The sequence below is a fragment of the Atractosteus spatula genome, chromosome 2 (genome assembly GCF_055471065.1).
Source record: "Atractosteus spatula isolate fAtrSpa1 chromosome 2, fAtrSpa1.hap1, whole genome shotgun sequence".
NCBI lineage: Eukaryota > Metazoa > Chordata > Actinopteri > Semionotiformes > Lepisosteidae > Atractosteus > Atractosteus spatula.
Window position 1 is genome coordinate 12,995,326 of NC_142707.1, and position 24,106 is coordinate 13,019,431.

At 51.1% G+C, this 24,106-nt stretch overlaps 1 protein-coding gene across 1 annotated transcript in view; it reads right to left on the bottom strand.

The window, feature by feature from the left end:
• kcnip3a (Kv channel interacting protein 3a, calsenilin) overlaps positions 1-24,106 on the bottom strand; it is a 97,250-nt gene that overhangs the window by 63,222 nt on the left and 9,922 nt on the right. The window contains exon 2 of the mRNA XM_088907836.1: positions 16,473-16,647. Coding sequence (XP_088763962.1) covers positions 16,473-16,647 — 175 coding nt within the window. The remainder of the gene's footprint in view (positions 1-16,472; positions 16,648-24,106) is intronic.

Sequence of the window (24,106 nt, forward strand, 5' to 3'; positions counted from 1 at the left end):
GGAGGCTGTCTAGGCTAATGGTTAGAGACTGGAAGAGAGAGGGGGAGGCAGTGTGGGCTAGTGGTTAGAGCTGAGACACTGGGAGAGAGAGAGAGGGAGGCAGTTTGGGCTAGTGGTTAGAGCTGAGACACTGGGAGAGAGAGAGGGAGGCAGTGTGGGTTAGTGGTTAGAACTGAGGGATTGTAGGAAAGACAGAGGGAAGGAAGCAGTATAGGGTCAATGGTGAGAGTTGATTGGGAGATTGGGAGATGGAGGCAGTGGTACTTTAGATCTATAAAATTCTATCTTGCCACTGAAGGACTTCTGCAGGACCATACGACAACAGAAAAGCTGGAGGCAGTATCACCGTGTCACTTCTGGGACTTGTATAAAAACTACAAAATCACCATGCCCCTTCTGTGACTTCTTTAAAAACTGCAAAGTTACAATCACCTCTTTGACTCATATAAAATCTGCAAAGTCACAGCATCACGTCCAGGATTCAGGTGAAAACTGCGGAATCATCGTATTCCCTCTGTTACTGCAGAGGCTGTTCTCACCCTCTAACCTGAGGCATCTGGAGTGGAACACTGTTGGGAGTCAGGTTGGTTTCTCCCTAATGACGATGTGTTCTTGCAGCCAGTACAAGGGGAACCGCAGGCTGGAGAGCCTATGGTGTGAAGATGCTACCTAAAGGATTATGACTGAATGCCACTCAGTCAGATTCCCCCTAAAAGATTGCCCCTAAAAGTCACTGCAGTATTACTACACCCTTAACCCACACTCTACCCTCCAGCTAAAAGGTTCAGCTGAGGCCCTGTCGGTAGTCGTGCGAATCACTGTACAGCTGCTGGTTCACGAGTCATGTACAGACCAGCAAGGGGGTGACAGTACACTCCGTGGCCATACCCAATGCAGAGAAGAGGAATGAGAAGAGGGATGTGTCCAGCCAGGCCTTCTAACTTCTCTTGATGGCCTATAGACAACCACTCCAACATCGGCTTTTCAAAGTTCACGAGCCAGAGAATGGTTGTTTATAACTGGACTGCACGAGCAAATGTGAAAACAATGGCCTCGACCAGGATATAAAATACTGACATAATTAAGCATTTGAACTCTGATAGTTGATGTTCTTACCTTGGCAAGACATGGCTACCTTTCTGATGCTCGATTGTTTTGCCTGTAGGTTTTGCAGGTTGCTGTGATGTGTTTTAGCACATTCGTGACATTTTGTGTAATGACCAAGCTAGGGGACTCTGACACTAGAACTCTAACTAATAGATGCATGAGATGTTTTCACCTTGACCTTTTCACAGCAACTATTACGACCTCTGTCTGTGTCTGTCTGACTGTGCGTTGGGGCCAGCAGAGGGCGCTCACCCTGCGGTCCATGTGGGTCCTAATGCCCCAGTACAGTGACGGGGACACTATACTGTAAACAGGTGCCGTCCTTCGGATGAAACGTAAAACCGAGGTCCTGACTCTCTGTGGTCATTAAAAATCCCAGGGCGTTTCTCGAAAAGAGTAGGGGTGTAATCCCGGCGTCCTGGCCAAATTTCCCATTGGCCCTTACCAATCATGGCCTCCTAATAATCCCCATCTATGAATTGGCTACATTACTCTGCTCTCCTCCCCACTGAGAGCTGGTGTGTGGTGAGTGTTCTGGCGCACTATGGCTGCCGTCGTTCATCGAGGTGGGGCTGCACACTGGTGGTGGTGGAGGGGAGTCCCCATTACCTGTAAAGCGCTTTGAGTGGAGTGTCCAGAAAAGCGCTATATAAGTGTAAGGATTATTATTATTATTATTATTATTATTATTATACAACAGTGACTTCAGCCACCATTGACCAGGCTTGCTTCTGGCCCCAGAGACGATAGCATTTGCACTGTATTCTAATCACTGCCATGTACAGTATTTGACAAGTCTTTCCCCAAAGAGTTTTGCCACTGCACAACCAATACAAAGTCAATGTTCCAAGGCACACAAACACACACAAAATCTTTAGTTTCTTCATAAAATAATTATGCCCTTCTGTTTGTATAGTGGACGTATGTCAATCCATATTGCTCATGACTTTAGATTAACAAGTATAGTAGTAATACCTAACTGTGCATTATAATAATTGTAATTGGTATACTACAATTTAACATACAATGCCAGAAGGTGTCTGAACTGCACACCTAGAAAAGCAGAGATCGCACCCTTCAGTATTTATCTTCATGCATACAGTATTTCACCTATGCTTTACAACAAGATGGAAGACAGTAAGACCATTCATGTGTCTTCAGTTCTATCAAAGTGGTATCACCATCTCAGCTCACTGCTGCCAGCAAAGAAAGGATAATGACAACCTAGAGGTGACCCTCAGACCACCAGTTTCTCTTTCCACTGCAAGACTATCTGCTCGCAGGCAGCTGAGGCATCAGACAGAGGACAGATGCAGCTCTCACTGATAATACTGAGAGGTCAGAGGTGCCACATGGCATTGCTGCTGCACAGCAACCCAAAGAAAACTCGAAAACCAGCCACATGTTCTGTTGATTAGCGGAATCACAGACATCCACCAGCGTAGCCAAGACTGGAACAAGCAACATCTGGGCTACAGACCCCAGCCATCACTCCAAACAAGTATCACCACTGCTTAACTGCTTGCAATGTGTGATGTATTTTTAAATGTCACAAAAAAACTGTTGTGGGTTTAAATTAATTAATATCAGATGTGGGAAGTAGGTTGATCTTAGCAAAGTATTGCACCACTCCATTTGATATGAGAGACACAAGGCTGATCTGAAACAGACTGCAGAGTTTTCAGTCTGAGTCTGCAACAGTCTTAAATGAACACATGTAAAGACCATAATCAATTAATAAAAACACAAAAACAGTAACAGGTGAAAACATAGATGTCACTGCTGTCCTTGGGGGAGCCAGCATGATATTCTTCCACCTGGTTTAGGGAATTTGGCACAAGCTGGCTTTGTAATAAAAGACATAATTGGGCCAGTTAAAATAAAAAAAGCAGGCAAGACCTGATGAGCACAGAGCAGTGAACATAGAAATACACTGAGCAGTGAGCATTCATGAAGAATTAGCACCACAGACAGGACAGCTCACATCACAGAAATACACTGAGCACTGAGTGTTCATAAGATTCAGAACCACAGACAGAGGACAGCTCAGATCACAGAAATACACTGAGCAGTGAGACTTCATGAAGAATCAGCACCACAGACAGAGGACAGCTCACATCACAGAAATACACTCAGCAGTGTGTGATCATGAAGAATCAGCATTATAGACAGAGGACAGCTCACATCTTAGAAATACACTGAGCAGTGAGACTTCATGAAGAATCAGCACTATAGACAGAGGGAGGACAGCTCACATCACAGAAATACACTTAGCAGTGTGTGTGATCATGAAGAATAAGCACCACAGACAGAGGACAGCTTGCATCACAGAAATACACTGAGCATTCATCAAGAATCAGTGAAGAAGCACACTGAACAGTTAGCAGCAAACAGAAATCAGATTCCCCGTGCGCATCAGACTAAACCACTCCAGGTCTTACTGGCTGCAGGCTCCTGCACACCTTAGTCAACACCATATTGTATGATATTTTTAAGAACATTTGCATAGGTAAGCATGCAAAGTTCGTATTAAAATATCCACTTCATCAGCACAATTTATATAAGATATCTTAAGAAGGAGTAAAAGTTTAAATGAATCAAAAGTGTTATTCAACTACCAAAGTTTCATTTGTCTTTCTCTGTTGGAGCCTCTTAAGCTACTCTGCACCTGTGACAATAAAAATAGCAAAAACTGAATAACGTGCAGCAGGGAGTGAGGAAATCTGACCTACCCTCCTTTTTCAGATTAGAGATTAAGATTAACATCGTTTTTCTTCAAAATAAGGTTGAACTACATGCATGGCAAGAGCAGGTATAAAAGCAGGAGAAAGTTCCCAGGATGTCCTGCAGCTGCTCAGAGCCATCAGCCCGAGCCGAGCTGGGAGCTCCGGTACCTTGTGTCAGCGTCCCGGTGATGAAGCCGAAGAAGCAGCGTATGATCCTGCCCAGCTCCCTCTTGCACCCAGAGCTGCACTTGCTCATGGCGCCTCTCCCAGCGGTCGGAATCTCCCCAGGTGCAGCCGGAAACGACCCCAGGGCGAGCCCTGCCCTCTCCGCCCCACCCCGCTGCGAAGGTGGCAGGTGGGTGAATCCTCCTCTGGCGGCCGCGTGGAGCCGGAGCCGGAGCCGGAGCCGGGGCGAGTCTGGGACAACCTGCCCGCCGATGAGAATTCCCACCAAAGAGATCTCCTCCCTCCCTCCCTCTCTCTCTCTCCCTCCCTCTCTCTCCGCCCCCTGGGAGACACCGCCGCGCGGCTACCAGCTTCCGCAGCCGCTTCTCAAACGCACTTCTGTCCTCTTTTCGGGTGTTCTTACAGATGCAGCCCCTCCCCCTCTCTCCCCAGTGCTGCTGTGCGTGTGTGGGGGCAGAGCGAGGAGAGGCCAGTCTCCTCGGTCGGCAGGGGGCTTTCGGACCCGGAGCCCGCAGCAGTGGCCTCGGGGGGCCTCCAGTGCCCAACTTTTCCTTAGTTCTGGCTGGGCGGTCTCTCTGTCAGCTTGCTTCAGACTTATTTCCTTCCTGATCGTCCCCAGTGCGTGTCTCTCTGGCTCTGTCTCCCCCGGCTGTCCGTGTGTCCAAACGTCTTTTCTGCTTTCAGTCCAGCTCACAAGCAGTCTTGCAGATTGGTTCCCAGTGTCTCCCACAGACCTGCTCTCATGCGGGAGGTGCTGGGCTATGAAGAGACACCCTCAGCAGTGTCAGCAGCGCAGCTCTAGTTTGCTATTGTTATTAATAACAGTAACATTAAAAGATGAGATCCAGGTAGTAGGTTGTTTTTTAACAGGAATGATGCTCCACACTGCTCATGTCTGCGCAATTACAATACAAATGTCCTCTAATTTCATTTCATCTCCTCCTCCTTCCCCTCTCCCTCCCTATTCTCCTCCCCTTTCCCAGTCCTGCTCTCCTCTGTTCCTCCCCCTCTCTCTCACCTCTCCATCAGAACACTTTCTGCCTCCTTTCTGCACGTTTCCCTTCAGCTGCCCATGTCTCCCACTCTCTCCTCTCTCTGCCCCATCTTTCCCACTCTCTCCTCCTCTCTGCCCATGTCTCCCACTCTCTCCTCCTCTCTCTGCCCCTCTCTCCTCCTCTCTCTGCCCCTCTCTCCCACTCTCTCCTCCTCTCTCTGCCCCCCTCTCCTCCTATCTCTGCCCCTCTCTCCCACTCTCTCCTCCTCCCTCTGCCCCTCTCCCACTCTCTCCTCCTCCCTCTGCCCCTCTCTCCTCCGCTCTCTGCCCCTCTCCTCCGCTCTCTGCCCCTCTCCCACTCTCTCCTCCTCTCTCTGCCCCATGTCACCACTCTCTTCTCCTCTCTCTGCCCCTCTCCCTCTCCTCCTCTCTCCCATTCTCTCTTCCTCTATCTGCCCCTCTCTCCTCCTCTCTGCCCCTCTCTCCCACTCTCTCCTCCTCTCTCTGCCCCTCTCCCACTCTCTCCTCCTCTCTGCCCCTCTCCCACTCTCTTCTCCTCTCTCTGCCCCTCTCTCCCACTCTCTCCTCCTCTCTCCCATTCTCTCTTCCTCTATCTGCCCCTCTCTCCTCCTCTCTCTGCTCCTCTCCTCTCTCTGCCCCTCTGCTCCTCTCTCTCTTCCTCTATCTGCCCCTCTCTCCCACTCTCTCCTCCTCTCTCTGCCCCATCTCTCCCACTCTCTCCTCTTCTCTGCCCATCTCTCCCACTCTCTCCCAGCCCTCCCTCTCTCTCCCCTCTCCAGCGGGCTGTGGTTGCTGTTCTTGTTTAATCACTCTCTCCTGTGGTCACGTCTGTAACCAGCCTCCTCTGTCTGCCCCACAGATAGCTCCCATTGCCTGTCTTCTATCAATTGCACTCCAGCTCAATAGCAACAGTCACTAATTCCCCACTAACTGCATTACAGACTGCACAGGCTGCCTCTCTCCCACTATAATGTGCTCCCTATTTAGCTTTCTCCGGCTGGCCCCAGTAGTGGAGAAATGGCCAAGGTGCGTTTACACAGCACTCCTTCTCTTTGGCCATCTGACCTTTGGCAATCAGAGCGCTGCTCTGCAGCTCTTGGTTGAGTTACGGCTCCCAGTTCCTCCTCATTTGTTTTGTCAGAGGGCTGCCAGAGAGGTGCAGGGCTGAGTGGAAGAGAGAAATGGACTGTGACCCGTGAGGCTGCTTTGGGGGCGGGTGTAGCCCTCTACCTAATTCAAATCCCCCCACCCCAAAAAAGATCAGGCACTGGAAGTCTACCTAGAGGACCTGTTACTTTGCAATAGCCTGGGTTTTTAATCTTCAGCTCAAAACAGAATCGGATAACGTCCGTGTGCATCAGACTGTTTGAACCGGTCCGTCAGGTCAGCTTATTGCCGGGAGGTTAAATCCAGTTCAGATCCAGGCTTTGCCACCAGCTCACTGCGTGATTAAGTCACAGATCCTCCCGGTGCTGCGTCTCTCCGGAGGAGATGAAAATCCGCGGACCTGCCGTCGGTGGGACTTTGCTCCATGGTCTTTGTGGCTGAATACGGATAAATGCATCTGTGGAATATCTGCAGAACGACGGTACGCTGACATTTTAACTGGGGCCTTTAGTACAACTGTTTTGCTGAATACGACCCCCTCCAAATCAAGCTGTGCTGTTCTGCTGCGACTCTCAATGCCTCTGCATGAACATTCACCAAAGAAAACGAAGGTAGCTCCTGAACACGGTAACATGGCTGTTTACTGTAAGTGAGCGCTCTGCCCTCAAAACAGCAGGAAATCATGAATGTTTAACTGACTTAATTTTATGATTATGCACTAGAATAATACACTATAGGTCAGGGATTTCCAAAGCTGGTCCTGCACAGACCCAGTCCAGCTATTCTTACAGGTCACGGCGTTTATAAAGATAGGCAAAACCTATTAGCTAGAAGCAAGAAAAGTGATCTGTTTAAATAAGACAACTCCGCTCCTTCAGAGCTGAACGATACTTAGATTAGAGTGCTAAATGATCCCTAAATTCACGCACCTCACCTCTTTAACTGATCATAGTGGAAGTGTTCCACATCTCTAGAAACGGCTGAGTGAGGGGTGACCCACAATCCCTGCTGGACTGGGGCTCTCCTGGACCTGAGCTCTGCCTGCCTCACCCCTCCATATCTCTAGAACCTGCTGAGTGAGGGGTGACCCACAATCCCTGCTGGACTGGGGCTCTCCTGGACCTGAGCTCTGCCTGCCTCACCCCTCCATATCTCTAGAAACTGCTGAGTGAGGGGTGACCCACAATCCCTGCTGGACTGGGGCTCTCCTGGACCTGAGCTCTGCCTGCCTCACCCCTCCATATCTCTAGAACCTGCTGAGTGAGGGGTGACCCACAATCCCTGCTGGACTGGGGCTCTCCTGGACCTGAGCTCTGCCTGCCTCACCCCTCCATATCTCTAGAAACTGCTGAGTGAGGGGTGACCCACAATCCCTGCTGGACTGGGGCTCTCCTGGACCTGAGCTCTGCCTGCCTCACCCCTCCATATCTCTAGAACCTGCTGAGTGAGGGGTGACCCACAATCCCTGCTGGACTGGGGCTCTCCTGGACCTGAGCTCTGCCTGCCTCACCCCTCCATATCTCTAGAAACTGCTGAGTGAGGGGTGACCCACAATCCCTGCTGGACTGGGGCTCTCCTGGACCTAAGCTCTGCCTGCCTCACCCCTCCATATCTCTAGAACCTGCTGAGTGAGGGGTGACCCACAATCCCTGCTGGACTGGGGCTCTCCTGGACCTGAGCTCTGCCTGCCTCACCCCTCCATATCTCTAGAACCTGCTGAGTGAGGGGTGACCCACAATCCCTGCTGGACTGGGGCTCTCCTGGACCTGAGCTCTGCCTGCCTCACCCCTCCATATCTCTAGAACCTGCTGACTGAGGGGTGACCCACAATCCCTGCTGGACTGGGGCTCTCCTGGACCTGAGCTCTGCCTGCCTCACCCCTCCATATCTCTAGAAACTGCTGAGTGAGGGGTGACCCACAATCCCTGCTGGACTGGGGCTCTCCTGGACCTGAGCTCTGCCTGCCTCACCCCTCCATATCTCTAGAACCTGCTGAGTGAGGGGTGACCCACAATCCCTGCTGGACTGGGGCTCTCCTGGACCTGAGCTCTGCCTGCCTCACCCCTCCATATCTCTAGAAACTGCTGAGTGAGGGGTGACCCACAATCCCTGCTGGACTGGGGCTCTCCTGGACCTGAGCTCTGCCTGCCTCACCCCTCTGATCTCACAGTAACTGAAGACGTTCACCCCTCTGAGAGCTCCCTGCGCCCACGGGCAGTTGCCCCGAGGAAGAGGGCCCAGGACCACGGCGCCCACACTCACACAGCGAGGGTTACAGCGCGGAGCACTGAGCAGCCCAGCCCCGGTTCTCATCCTGTCTGCGGTGCGGGCTGTCCCGTCTCTGGGCCTGACAAAGCCTTCCCACGGGAGGCGTGGGAGGGCCCTGGCGCAGCGACAGGAGAGCGAGGGGAAATAAACGTCTTGCCCACCTGTTGAAGCATCTCTGGCAGATAATTCCCAAGCCTGCTCGCCCTCACAAGGCACTCCCCGCCTCTCGGCCTCTCCGTCCTCTCTGTTCTCACTAATGAGATAATGGCTCGTCCCCAGTCGTTTATCCCACTTTACTGCTGCCGACGGAAAAACAGCAATTACCGGCATGTGCAATTAGCAGGAAACCACCATCAAGAGAAGGAAGTTTATACTGAAATTACGGAAAAACGAGCCGCCTCACAACATTCATTATAGCACACAACACGCTACAGAATGTGCAACAAGTGTGACTCGTCTGTCGAAGAGGTTAAAGCAAAGAGATGTTTTCGCCTTCTCTGCTATGCAATCAGCACTAATGTAGAAGATGAGGGAGATCAAATTGCATGGTCTTGCTCTGCCCCCTCCTCCCTCCCTCCTTTCCCACTAATACAATGATAACCCTCTTCTTGCCCGTTCTCTCTCTCTCTCTTCCAGGCTATTTATAGAGACACAACAACTACTGGAGGAAGGCCTGAGGGGCTGGGCACTCACACACTAACAGGCCACCCTGAGAAACAGCCCCTCTCTCTGCTTCCCTCTTTCCTTCTCCCCCCTCTCTAATGGTGCCTGGGGGTCTCGGAGGGACTGCCCACGCTAAATGCCCTCCCCGAAGGCCTGGCCCCAGGAAGCCCACATGCCTCTCGGTGTGCCCGTTGCCCCGGTGACTGATGGCTGTATTGTGGCTGGAACAACGCAGTGCATCACAAAGGTCAGAGACGAGATGATGTCATGCAGCCCCTCTTGTGCGTTTGGTTGCTCAGCAGCACATCCACTGCAGACTCCAATCCCAGCTCTACCTTCCAGAGGGTCGGATTCAGCAACATCCCCGAGATCTGGCGGATTCCTCCTGCTAATACACGTCTTCTGATCCCTGCCCCACAGACACCTGTGCTCAGTCTCCACGTGGACTGAGCTCAAAGTATTTTCCATGTCAACCCAAGGGGTGGGGCCGTTTAGGAGTCTGGACACCTGAATCAAAGATGCTTGCAGTCTCCTCTCTTCGGAGCTAAAGAGATTCAGGGTAAACTGTGCAGACTTGCATTTACAATCATGAACGTCTTTACACAAAGAGTTGTGGGAGTGTGGAACAAGCTCCACAGCCATGTTGTTGAAGCCGATACCCTGCCTTCTTTCAAAAAATGGCTGGATCAGACCTCCAATCAGGACAGGAGGAATTTCTTTACACAGAGGGTTGTGGGAGTGTGGAACAAGGTGCCTGGTCATGTTGTTGAAGCCGATACCCCGTTTTCTCTCAAGAACCTTAGAACAACTACCAAACGGGTGAGGTGGTCTGAAAGGCCTCCTCTCTTTTTTGTAAATTTTCTGAAGTTCTTACGTTATTCTAAGGAAGGTTTTAAACAAAGTATTGCATTATTATTGCTTCACTGCATTGCAGCTTTGCCCTTTTCCTGGGGTGCTATGTACCCCAGCACTTACCGCACACAGCTGCATTCGCCTCAGGGATGCAGTTTAGATCAGAACAGTTACACAGCAAATAAGAGATTCTTTTTAACCTGGGGTTAGTGCACCAGTCTGCCGTTTTAATTAAAGACTGACATAATCATGCTTTGAACAATTTCATTTCACAAGCCTGGCTTAGTAGAGATAGCAGAGATTTGCTTTGATTCAGACCTTTTTAATTAAAGTACAAAGTCCACACACATACGTACATACTTCCCTATGCAAACACTAGTCATCATAATAGATGCTTGGTCACTATGGAGACCACTGTCCAACCAGGGTTGTCTAAATCCTTTTTGGATTACTCTAGCACACTCTAAAGCAATGTATACAAAACTACGGTATACTCTAATCTAATCTGTAATACTGCAGCATAAACTGATGTATGATCTTAATTCAGATGATGAAGTTTCATGTAAGCTAATTTGCAATAGAGAAGCACACTCTAATCCATTGGGTAATATTGCGGTACAGTACCATCTGTAAAGTTTTAGTGCAGTGCTTCCCAAATTGTTCCTTGGCAGGCTGACGTACAGTGGAAAGATCTCAGGTGTGCCATGAAAGCAGAAAAGATTGTGTTGACAAAATGTACAATGAGTGTTGATCATTTCATGCGTCAGGAAAACGTTCAGGGGGTTCATGTACCACAAACTGAAAAACTTCTGGGAAGCGCTGCACAACATATTCTAATGTAATGTGGAATCTTACATTGATGTCTATTCTAATCTGAACAGTATAATATGATGCTATCCACATTAATCTTGGAGAAGAAAACCACACCTGTGATAAGACCTTCAGCAAGGCAGGAGATCCCAGGAGACGCCTGTCAATGTCCACATGTGATGTTTTTGAAAGAGTGTTATCTGCCTGCATCTGGAATCATTTTTCATTCATGCAACACACACATTCCACTCTACACATGCAAACAACAACCCCCCCCCCTTCTTAGTTCCACATTTCTTAAGGTCCATTGATTCCACATTAGCATCCATTAGCTCAGCTCCCCGGAGCCTCCCTCACAGTCCCCCATCCCCCTGCTCTCTGTGCTCTCCGCTCCCTGGCCTCCACCTGGCTGAAACGAGTACTGCATACAGGAACACCGGAGGAAGGAATAAAGTAATAATAATCGCTTACACTTACATAGTGCTTTTCTGGACACTCCACTCAAAGCGCTTTTTGACAAGTACTGGGGACTCCCCTCCACCACCACCAGTGTGCAGCCCCACCTGGATGATGCTCCAGTCTGCTCACCACACACCAGCTCTCAGTGGGGAGGAGAGCAGAGTGATGAAGCCAGTTCAGAGATGGGGATTATGAGGAGGCCATGACTGGTAAAGGCCAGGGGGAAATTTGGTCAGGACACCAGGGCTACACCCCTACTCTTTCCAAGAAACACCCTGGGATTTTTAATGACCACAGAGAGTCAGGACCTCAGTTTTAACTTTGACTTTCGGCACCTCCTTTAGAGTATAGTGTCCCCATCACTATACTGGGGCATTAGGACCCACACAGACCGCAGGGTGAGCGCCCCCTGCTGGCCCCACTAACACCTCTTCCAGCAGCAGCCTTAGCTTTTCCCAGTTTCTCCCATCCAGGTACTGACCAGGCTCACACCTGCTGAGCCTCAGTGGGGCTGCCAGCTGGGAGCTGCAGGGTGATACAGCTGCAGCCAACCTTCTGCTCCAGCTTTTACTGGCAGCTGCAAGCTCTTGATTACACAGCCCCCAATCCCACATGCAGCAGAGTCTCAGGTTATTCTGGTCCCATGAGGTTAACATTAAATATGGCCCCTTTTCTGCTTACATCAGGAGAAGCGATTCGCGAGCCTGCCGCCGGAGAAGTGTGATGCGGCGCGAGCTGCCGGTCGATGGCGGCTCGCTCTCTTCCCCGGGGAGCATGGGGAACGCCCTGCGGCCCTCCCCAAGATCTCACCTGCGCAGACTGCGCCGGGGGAGCCTGCGCGGTGCAGACTGCAGTGCTGTGTGCACACACTGCACCGGGCTGCGCCGGCAATCCTCTCCGCTTGCCGCTTGGCTACGCCGCTGCCTGCAGTGCACTGAAGACTACCGGCCTTCTCACTGCTCAGCCCCCACAGAGCCCACGCCTATCCTACAGATACCTCTGACAAGCGAGTTCTTAAACTAGCGGCCATATCTCCCTGCAGCTCCCAGCCGGCAGCCCCACTGGAGCTCAGCAGGTGTGAGCCTGGTCAGTACCTGGATGGGAGACTCCTGGGAAAGCTGAGGTTGCTGCTGGAAGAGGTGTTAGTGGGGCCAGCAGGGGGCGCTCACCCTGCAGTCTGTGTGGGTCCTGATGCCCCAGTATAGTGACGGGGACACTATACTGTAAAAAGGCTCCGTCCTTCAGATGAGACGAAAAACTGAGGCCCTGACTCTCTGTGGGCACTAAAAATCCCAGGGCGTTTCTCGAAAAGAGTAGGGTGTAACCCCGGTGTCCAGGCAAATTTCCCCCTGGCCTTTACCAATCATGGCCTCCTAATAATCCCCATCATCCAGGTGGGGCTGCACATGGTGGAGGTGGAGGGGAGTCCCCATTACCTGTAAAGCGCTTTGAGTGGAGTGTCCAGAAAAGCGCTATATAAGTGTAAGCAATTATAATTATTATTATTATGAGAGTTCTGTTGGAGCCAGAGCCCATTTTTCCACGTTTCTCATCAGTACAGCTGCTAGGGCCACAGGCACACTCTGTATTTGGACTCGCTGTGGGGTCAGAGATCTATGGGCAGCACGTGACACCAGCACTGCGGGCTCAGGCGTTACTTGTACAGTATTGGCCGTAGTGAAGCACAGCGCTGTGGCATGGACTTAAAAGTGAGGCTGTTTTATTTCTTTTTTAAATGTAGGCCTGAGGATTGGCAATTCTTTCTCCCCACGGTGTCATGACACAGAGGGAGCTGGGACGCCTGAGCAGATGTATTGATTACTGAACCTTCTCACCTCTTACAGAAAGCAAGCAGTGCCCCAAGTCACGGTTTGGACCAGAGGCAGTCCGCTTAAGCAGGTGAATTCCATGACTTTTGTAAGTCCTTGCTGCAGCTGATCCTTAATTATAGAAGTGATCTGTGACCCCTGGGTTCATTAAGAAATAAGAATCAATTCAGTGCTTAACTTATTGGAAGGTGCAAAGCCCCGAACTGATACGCAAACAAGTGCCATAGGTGGCCAACTCTGGTTTACACGATCGGACTGAAAACAAATTCCACAGTGAAGCACGAGGGGGCGCCAGAGGACACATATAAAAAACCCGATACTGCAATTATAAGTACGGACGCCAGAGGGCGCTGGTGGCTGTGAGTAAACAGGGCCATGTGCTCGGCTGGGACGGCACAGCCTCCTGCTAGAATGATCAAGCTTGTGTAAACATTTAAGCAGTTTTCAGCATTTTGACAATTCCACTCTCCCGGTATTGAAACCTTATCAGCACGCATGTCTTTATTAAATATTAAAAGAGAGCTTACTTATCCTGGGCTCAGGTAGTTGAGGCTCGGCCTGATCCCTTCCACCTTATTCTCTGGTACTCACGAAGGCCGTTGTCTGCAGGCTGCTCACACCTGGCTACTGTACAAGACTGCAAGAGCGTACTTAGACATCCCTCGGTCCTATTGTCCTGGACCTCTGTCCAGGGCTCAGGACAGCTCTGGGCCTTCATGGGGCATTCCCTGAGTCTAAGCCTCTCTCCTCTGCAGGCCAGTTTTGAAAGAAGACCGCAGTGATCCAGAACAGAGGCCGTCCGTGGTTCTGCAGTCCCTTGGTACACATGTGAGGGCTCATCAATGTAGTCAGTTCATTGGCTTAATCAAGCCCTGAGAGTGTGTGAACAATGATCCTTGACAGCTACATGCTAATTATAATAATCCTTACACTTATATGGCGCTTTTCTGGACACTCCACTCAAAGCGCTTTACAGGTAATGGGGACTCCCCTCCACCACCACCAGTGTGCAGCCCCACCTGCATGATGCTCCAGTCCGCTCACCACACACCAGCTCTCAGTGGGGAGGAGAACAGAGTGATGAAGCCAGTTCAGAGATGGGGATTATGAGGAGGCCGTGATTGGTCAAGGCCAGGGGGAAATTTGGCCAGGACACCGGGGCAACACTCCTACTCTTTTCGAGAAACACCCTGGGATTTTTAATCACAAGAGAGTCAGGTCCTCGGTTTCACATCTCATCTGAAGGACGGAGCCTTTTTACAGTATAGTGTATAGAGTGGCCCCCCTGCTTGGCCCACTAACACCTCCTCCAGCAGCAACCGTAACTTTCCCAGGAGGTCTCCCATCCAGGTACTGACCAGGCTCACACCTGCTGAGCTTCAGTGGGCTGCCAGCTGAGAGCTGCAGGGTGATATGGCTGCTGGCTTAAAAGAGCAACTCCCTGTCGGGGAATCGAACCCTGGTCTCCGGTGTGACAGGCAGGGGTACTCACCACTACACTCACGAGGAAACGTGGTGCAGGTGTTTGCATTCCGGGTCTCTCTGGACTGTGAAGTAGCAGCCGTGTCAGCGCTGCGTGTTCAGCAGCTGAGGAGTGACGGGTGACGCGTCGGGACTGACAGAGAGTCGATCCGGAGGAGCGGATCAAACCCCTCCTGAAATCAGAGGGGCTCTTGCAGTCTCTTACAGGGACAGCCGCCAGAGCCGTCCTTCATTTGAAATACGCGCTATGAAAGATTCATCGTGGCTAGCTCTTCCACGACACTGACACCACAGCTCTGGCCTGGAAGCGCCTGTCAAGGGAGGGGAGCTCAGCCTGGTCACCTTGCACTGGCTGGGCTCACATCACCTCACGAGGCACGCCATCAATAATTGACGTGGCCCGGGCACATGTCTTTAAAACTGGGGGAGGGAAGGAGGCCAGGCAGCAGTAAATCAGACGTTCCGGCTGAGGTGGCAAAGAAGGGTTTAGTGGATAATCAATTAAATATAAACTGTTGCCTTCCTGCAAGCCCTCTCCCCTCACGCACACACGCGAGTCAATCTGCTGCGCTTCATTGGGTTCCTTTCACTGTTTGTCTGAGACTCGTTTTCTGCTTGTTGTGCACATCTGACTGGAGCTCAACACTGAGAACACTGAGACACAGAGCTGCACAGCCTCTGTACCCCGACTACAGGCCCACAGCCGCACAGCCTCTGTACCCCGACTACAGGCCCACAGCTGTACAGCCTCTGTACCCCGACTACAGGCCCACAGCTGCACACAGTCTCTGTACCCCGACTACAGGCCCACAGCTGCACACAGTCTCTGTACCCCGACTACAGGCCCACAGCTGCACAGCCTCTGTACCCCGACTACAGGCCCACAGCCACACAGCCTCTGTACCCCGACTACAGGCCCACAGCCACACACAGTCTCTGTACCCCGACTACAGGCCCACAGCCACACACAGTCTCTGTACCCCGACTACAGGCCCACAGCCGCACAGCCTCTGTACACCGACTACAGGCCCACAGCTGCACACAGTCTCTGTACCCCGACTACAGGCCCACAGCTGCACACAGCCTCTGTACACTGACTACAGGCCCACAGCCGCACACAGTCTTTGTACCCCGACTACAGGCCCACAGCCACACACAGTCTCTGTACCCCGACTACAGGCCCACAGCTGCACAGCCTCTGTACCCCGACTACAGGCCCACAGCCGCACACAGTCTTTGTACCCCGACTACAGGCCCACAGCCGCACAGCCTCTGTACCCCGACTACAGGCCCACAGCCGCACACAGTCTTTGTACCCCGACTACAGGCCCACAGCTGCACAGCCTCTGTACACTGACTACAGGCCCACAGCCGCACACAGTCTCTGTACCCCGACTACAGGCCCACAGCTGCACAGTCTCTGTACCCCGACTACAGGCCCACAGCTGCACAGCCTCTGTACCCCGACTACAGGCCCACAGCCGCACACAGTCTCTGTACCCCGACTACAGGCCCACAGCTGCACACAGTCTCTGTACCCCGACTACAGGCCCACAGCAGCACAGTCTCTGTACACCGACTACAGGCCCACAGCCGCACAGCCTCTGTACACTGACTACAGGCCCACAGCCGCACACAGTCTCTGTACACAGATGAGGAATGTACTGTACCTCCATCAACCTCTGGGACTCGCATCTCAGCTTGAGATGACAGTACCTGGGTTCACAGTCAGTTGTCAGAGAATACAGATTCAGAACTAGTGGAAACCCTTTGGGTTCTTTTAGTGTTAACAGATAAACCTTTTTCCACTATATAGCCGATGATCCAGTTCATGAGACCTGTATGAAAGCAACTAGAATATGGTTTTCCAAAACCAGGATACGGACGGGGGGCCGGACTAGCTCCCACCACCTCAATGAGGAAGCGTTGGATTGAAAACTCACTGTCCCGGCAGACAGCGCCACCTACCTGGCCCCTCTGGGGCGGTGCTGGCGATGATCCACTTGACCAGGCAGCACTTCATCAGGGTCTTCCGGGAGAGGCGGGGCTTCTGCCACTTCCCGCTGTCCTTCTTCCCGCCCGGGCTGGGCTCCACCCCGTTGGCATCGCCCAGCAGGCTCCCGTCCACAGCCTTCCGCTGCTCCTGGCCCACAGCGGGGCAGAGACAGGGAGAAACAAGGGGGGTGGAGAGGAGGAGAGGAGCGACGAAGACAGGGAGAGAGGGAGGGAAGAGAGAGAGGTCTCCACAGTGGGTGATAGAGACAGGAGAGGGAAAGAGAGAGAGAGGGGTGATAGAGAGAGGAGAGGGAAAGAGAGAGAGAGGGGTGATAGAGACAGGAGGGGGAGAGAGAGAGAGGGGTGATAGAGACAGGAGAGGGAAAGAGAGAGAGAGGGGTGATAGAGAGAGGAGAGGGAAAGAGAGAGAGAGGGGTGATAGAGACAGGAGAGGAAAAGAGAGAGAGAGGGGTGATAGAGAGAGGAGAGGGAAAGAGAGAGAGAGGGGTGATAGAGAGAGGAGAGGGAAAGAGAGAGAGAGGGGTGATAGAGACAGGAGGGGGAGAGAGAGAGAGAGGGGTGATAGAGGAGAGGGAGAAAGAGAGGGGTGATAGAGACAGGAGAGGGAAAGAGAGAGGGGTGGTAGAGGAGAGGGAAAGAGAGAGGGGGTGATGGAGAGAGGAGAGAGAAAGAGAGAGAGGGGTGATAGAGACAGGAGAGGGAAAGGGAGAGAGAGAGGTGATAAAGACAGGAGAGAGGGGGCGAGAGAGAGGGGTGATAGAGACAGGAGAGGGAAAGGGAGAGAGAAGGGTGATAGAGACAGGAGAGGGAAAGGGAGAGAGAGGGGTGATAGAGACAGGAGAGGGAAAGAGAGAGAGGGGGGTGATAGAGACAGGAGAGGGAAAGAGAGAGGGGTGATAGAGGAGAGGAGAGGGAAAGGGAGAGAGAGGGGTGATAGAGACAGGAGAGGGGGGGAGAGAGAGGTGATAGAGACAGGAGAGAGGGGGGAGAGAGAGGGGTGATAGAGACAGGAGAGAGGGGGAGAGAGGGGGAAAAGGGAAAAAGAGTCACTTCCTTCCCACAAGACTCCCTCTCCTCAAATATCTGATGCTGTAATTCAGCATTAGAAAAGAAATAGGACAGATATTGATTTTTCGCTCAATTATTAAGTAACTTTGTTTCTGCATCAGCAGGGAAGGAAATGTGTTTCTTATTTTTAATTTTCCAGGGCAAAGATCAGCTTTTTGCAAGTTCTTCACTGCTCGCAGCGACAAGAGAATCAGAGGGGTTAACAGGGGGCTTCAGTGGCAACAGAAGGCACCTCTTCAATAGAGGTGTGAGTTTGTTTGTTCAGGTCCTGGATGGACAGCTGTGCATGCATATTCTTCACACATGCAGTCAGTCCCTGAATCCAGATCCCCACTGTGGGCCCTTGCTCAGCCCAGGAGAGTAACAGGACTGTATCAGGCTAATTCTTAAACACGAGACCTGTCACACAGAGTGACGAGTGAGTCTCCGCACGCTTCTCTGTGCGAGTGGGTGCGTCTACACGTTTGTGCATTTGCAAGCATGTGTGTGTCTAACGGGGAGAATTGAGGAGGGGGCTGGAATGAACCTCTCAGATCTCATCAGCATACACAAGTGCCTGGCTGCCATGGCAACGTGCCAGAATTCTCCAGCAGACAAATTCTACACGGGCGACACACTGTCCTGTACACTGTGGCCTTATCACCTCCAGATATACAGTGAGCACTGCCAGACTGACACCGTCCACACTGTACACAGACACACTGACACTGTCCACACTGCACAAAGACACACACACACCACCCAAACTTCACACAGACACTGTTCACACTGCGCACAGACACACACCACCCAAACTGCACACATACACTGTTCACACTGTGCACAGATACACAGACACTGTCCACACTGCACACACTGTCCACATTGCACACAGAATACACACACACCACCCAAACTGCACAGACACTGTCCACAGTGCACACAGACATACACACCCCACCCAAACTGCACACAGACACTGTTCACACTGTGCACAGACACACAGACATTGTCCACACAGACACACTGACATTGTCCACACTGCACACAGACACACATGCACCACCCAAACTGCACACAGACACTGTCCACACTACACACAGACACACACACCACCCAAACTGCACACAGACACTAACCACACTACACACAGACACACACACACCACCCAAACTGCACACAGACATCCAGACACTGAGTGGAAAACAGAACATGTGAGTCCTCGCTGGTCTGCAGCAATGTGTGTAGCCATGCATGCACACGCATCTGAGCGTGTGTCAATGTGCGTGTGTCAGGGACAGGGGAGCAAGGAAGTGTCCAGGGATCCCCCCCCCACACACGCACACCTGCACTACAAAGCCCAGCCACAGTTCACTGGGAAAGGGCACTGAATAATTAAAACGACGTAAAAACATCATTAATAAAAGATCAGTTAAAGATGACTAATCGCTCCGTGCAGGATCAGCCCAGCGGACACAAGGGGAAACTCGCACAAATGAACCAGGAACCAGGAAGCGCAGTACCCACTCCTCATGTCTCCGAGAACAGGGCCGCCCTCATCATTCTACCGGGAGGGGTCAAAGGTCACAGCAGAGGGACACACTGACTAACACCATCCCTCACCCCCCACAAAAACACCCTGACCAAAAGCCCTAGAGGATATATTGTCAAAGCAAAGCCAGCAGGACTGATGGTTGAAAAAAAGTGGCCAGGTCCTGAATTCTGGGCAGGGATCACAGCAGACAGCGGAGCATGTTTTCACACGGGCATGACCCCTGGAACAACAGCAGGCAGGGCATCTGCCAGAGCTGGCACTGCCCTCCCTGAGCACTGGGGGACACCAGTGATGTTGGTGTCTTTCGCATGGACACGTGATCTCTGTGGTTCAGTGTGCACGTGCAGCATGTGTGGGTGCCCCACAGAACTACACGAGACGCCCATGGCACAGACTGACTGTGTCGAGGGGGACACGAGCGCACGGATTCACGTCGCGCACAACCAGCCCCCTGGTAATAAAAAGTGATTCGGTCTCCGTCAGCTCTGGGGCCCGAGCAGAGCGTCGCGTCGTGTGCCGGTCTCGTGCTGGCCCCGCTGTTGCCACGCCCTCACTCAACACAGCGTGCACAGTTCCCACCAGTCCACGAAGACTAACAGGATGATCTCACATGCTCCTCGTGGCCATCGAGGCCGGAGGACCTGAATCTCCACAGTCCTACACAAGTGGGATCTGACCAAAGCGTTCCTCAAAGGTACCGGCAAGGTCAGACTCCCGCCTGCACAGTGAAACACAGACCCAGGGTCACAAGTAGAGGTAAGAAAGCAGGTAACACTTTACATAGAGACACAAAGTTTATCTGGACCAAACCACTCATCCACGCTGCCTGAAGCTGGATCTCCAAGATCTTTTAAGAAACAACTGGATTGATTGGCTGCAGTGAATCCAAATGAGTAGGATGGACCAAGTGTTTAAATGTTGCATCTGAATCATAACCAATTGGTTATTTTTTAGTGCTGAAATCAATTGTTTCATGCTTGACTGTTTCATGCAGTCAAGCATTTGTTCCTTCGGCATAGTCATTTAGTAATTTGTCACCTTTTTTTCGAACTCAACAATTGCTTTTTCATTCTAGTCAGTGGCCACAAGTCCTGCAGGCATTGGGGAAGTAGCGCCGTGTAGACACACCCCTTTGACACGCCCACCTGCTCATCATTGGCCAGGCTGCCAGCTCCACTGCGACTGACAGGAGAGCCAATTCTGACTGGGGGGGCAGGACGTCCCCCGCTGACATCACTGCAAGCCTGCTGACATCGGGCAGGGGTCGCTGACTGCAGGAGAGCTGGGAGTGCCCAGAGAGACTAATCCCAACACCCAGCGCCAAGGAGCCACTGCTGATTAGGGTCTCCCAGCCCCACGTCTAGGCTGCCGAGCTCTGCTGCTGACATCGTTCAGGCGCCTAATATCATTTTTCACAAACACAATAACTTCCTCAGACACAAGAAAGAATGAAGGCTGCCCAGGACTTTTCCTAAACGGCCACAGCCAGGCCACAGAAGCAGTCGGCAGGAGCTGTGGGCGAGCATGGTGCAGGAGTTATTGTTCAACCGCCGGGCACAAAACACCTCTATTTCTTCTCGTGTCGCAGTGCCTGCCTGAAAGGCTGCAGAAATACAAAGAGGGGGACCCCCTCCCCAGCCCCCAGGAGGATACGAATGCAAGGGGAACTTCCGCAGCAGAACTGCTGTCATTTCTCTCCCCATTTACAAAACGCCTATCTGGGGACTGCGCCGACCCCTGCCGCTGGCTGCCAGCTCCCGGCGGCGAAGGAGAAATTAGGGAAAAGAAGAAGCGCATTACGGCAATAATCACCACCGGGCTCGATTTCTGTCAAATGAAACAACAGCCGAAAACGAAGCGTCTTCACTGCACCCGGGGGGAGGTAATGGGCGCCCGCAGCGGGGAGCGTCTGGCTGCTGCCGCACCCCCCGCGGAGAGAGGGGCTCGTCTCGCCAGGACGAGCACCAGCCGCGCCGCTCTGGAGGAACGGCAAATGAGTTGCTGCCACCCCCACCGAACTGGGAAGTCTCCCGAGAGCGCAGAGCCAGACCTCTTTTACAGATCAGTAGAGACATGGAGATAGGGGAGCTCATCGGCCATATGCACACGTACAGGTACACTGGGATTCTCATCCGCGACATGCACAGGCCGACAGACAACACCACGCATAGGAAACTATAAGTAATAGATAGTGACAGCACGGACAGACTAGAAACACACAGAACAAGGAAGAGAGATAAGCATGAGTGTTGTTTCTTATTAGCAGTGTCCGGAAATGCTGTTGCCGACTCTGAACGCTGGGTGTTAGAGACTGAAGAAGGAGAGGCAGGAGAAAAGGGGAGGGCGGTGAGCGGGAGAGGAACCAGAAGGCTACGGGGCCCGAAACAGACCGCACACGCTGGCCGAGTGACCATGGCGAGAGAGAACAAGAAGAATCAGACGCTGACAAAGGACAGGCTCAGGGACCACAGCCTGGCACACAAACTGGGGTGCTTTCTGTTCGTGTTCCCTCCAGGTGCTCTGGTTTCCTCCCACAGTCCAAAGACATGCTGCTGGGTTTACTGTCTTCAACAGCATGGCTAAATGGATTGTTCCACACTCCCACTACCCTTTGTGTAAAAAAAGTGTCTCCTTTTTCCAGTTTTAAATGCACTTCCATATACTGCATATGGAAGGACTTGTGTCCTCTGCTTCATCTTTTACTGTTCATCTCGAAGACGTCCTCTGGATTGGCTTTGTCTATGCCTATAGTTATGATTACAGTATCCTCGTAGTCTTTTCCAGTCAAGACTAAATCAATTCAGTTCCTTCAGCCAGTCAGTGGTTCCCAGTCTTGGTCCTGCTGACACACAACTGCTGGTTTTCACTCCATCCTATCTTGAGTATAGATAATCAAAGACTTAATTAATCTAAGAAGTTGCTTCAATTGAATATTTGCATTTTGTTTCTAGTCACAAATTGGGGATTTTATTTCACTCACAAAATACAGGAATTAAAGCTCCAACATGTTTACGACCTGGGGACAAACAGCACAGATTAATCTTAATGAAGGGTTTGATTGTGTAGCTCAGGGCTTGGCTGGAACAGAAACCAGCAGGTTTGTGGCTCACCCAGGACCAGGACTGGCCACCACTGGTATAAATCCTGGACTGTGTCCGACTGCTTTTCTCCAGACCGATTCTACAACAGCGCTGTCTTCTCTATGAAGTGCTGACCAAAACTGCACACAGTATTCTAAATGTACTAGTGCATTGTGCTGTACAATTGTAACAGTTTTCCTTGATTTGAAAGCTACACTTTTGACTATACAGTCTAACATTTTCTTTTTTACTGCTTCCCCACATAATCTGGAAGATGTAACCAATGTATTAACATAAACACCTAAATACTTTAAGAACGTAGCCTCTTCTAGCTCAGCGTCTTCTATTGTGTATTTGTAGTTTCTATGTTTCCTACCTGCATGCAAAACCATGCACCTGTCTCCATTAGAAGCCATCTGGCAGGTGTTCACCCAGTCTTGTATTTTATCTTAATATTTTTGAATTTCATGTAATACTTCTACAGTGGCTGCTAAGCCTCTTGATTTATTATCATGACTAGTTGACTCACTATACCAGATCATGAATATGAGAAAGAGAAGTGGTCCTAGTACAGATCCTTGTGGTACCCCACCAATTTAATTATTCCAATCTGGACCTTTACCACTGATCTGTACTCACCGTATCTCATTAGCCAGTTCTCATTCATTGCAATTGCACACATTTCCCTAAATGCTATGTAATTCGAGAATTAATCTTTTATGCAGAACTTCATCAAAAGCCTTCTTTTATACAAAGCAAAAGGGAGAAACGACTACACACAGCTGCAAACTCAAAATCTGCATTTATGTTTGTTCAGCCTGTTCGTTCAGAATGGGGGAGGCGGTATGGAGAGAGATCTGAATTACATAAAGCCACTTTTTAAAGAATAAATCTACATAACACATGTTTATACAGGACGAGTCTGAGCAACGGAGACAGAAAAACAAAGACACTTCACCAAGTAGAAATCTGCATATCTTTTATACTTATTTATTCAGCTAAAAGAGACTGAGACTGGTGGAGGCGGGAATGATACAGTGGAAGTACAGGGCTCCAGACGGCTGCAGCTCTTTTTCATTTCACTGCTGCGGTTCGATTTGGACCTGTGACACAGATCTGCTCTCTGCTACTTCATTTATTACAAACAGAGCAACCAGTGCACCTGTACTGCACCCTTCCTACACACACTCCACAGGAACACAGGGCTTGTCTCCACAGTCAAGGACTGTACTGCACTTTTACTACAGTCCCTACTGTAACAGCACTGTCCTACTGTACTTTTACTACAGTCCCCACTGTAGCAGGACTGTCCTACTGCACTTTTACTACAGTCCCCACTGTAGCAGGACTGTCCTACTGTACTTTTACTACAGTCCCCTACTGTAACAGCACTGTCCTACTGCACTTTTACTACAGTCCCTACTGTAACAGGACTGTCCTACTGCACTTTTACTACAGTCTCCTACTGTAACAGGACTGTCCTATTATACTTTTACTACAGTCCCTACTGTAACAGGACTGATTTACTGTAGTTGTTTGGCAGATCTGTAATGGGAGTATTCTGCTGTACTGAAGTATTGAATATGAAGGGTATCGTAGGGTTATATGCTTGCTGGTAGGTTTTGATTGATTTGTCCTCGCCATAAATGTGACAAGACACCGAGCACAAAAGAGAGCAGACAAACACCTCAGTATCCGCAGGGCCTGATGCAGACAGTCGTTCAGACTGTGGATGTTGAGAACAGGGGGGTGTGGAGGCCGCAGGGGAAAAGCTAACACTTCCACTGTGTTTGCTGAGGGGGGAGGCAGGCTGATGACAATACCAGCTCCGCTACAGAGAGAAGGGACTCCGCCAGGGCTGCGGTCTGAGAGACGAGCAAACTGAGACTTGCGGCCCCTGCATT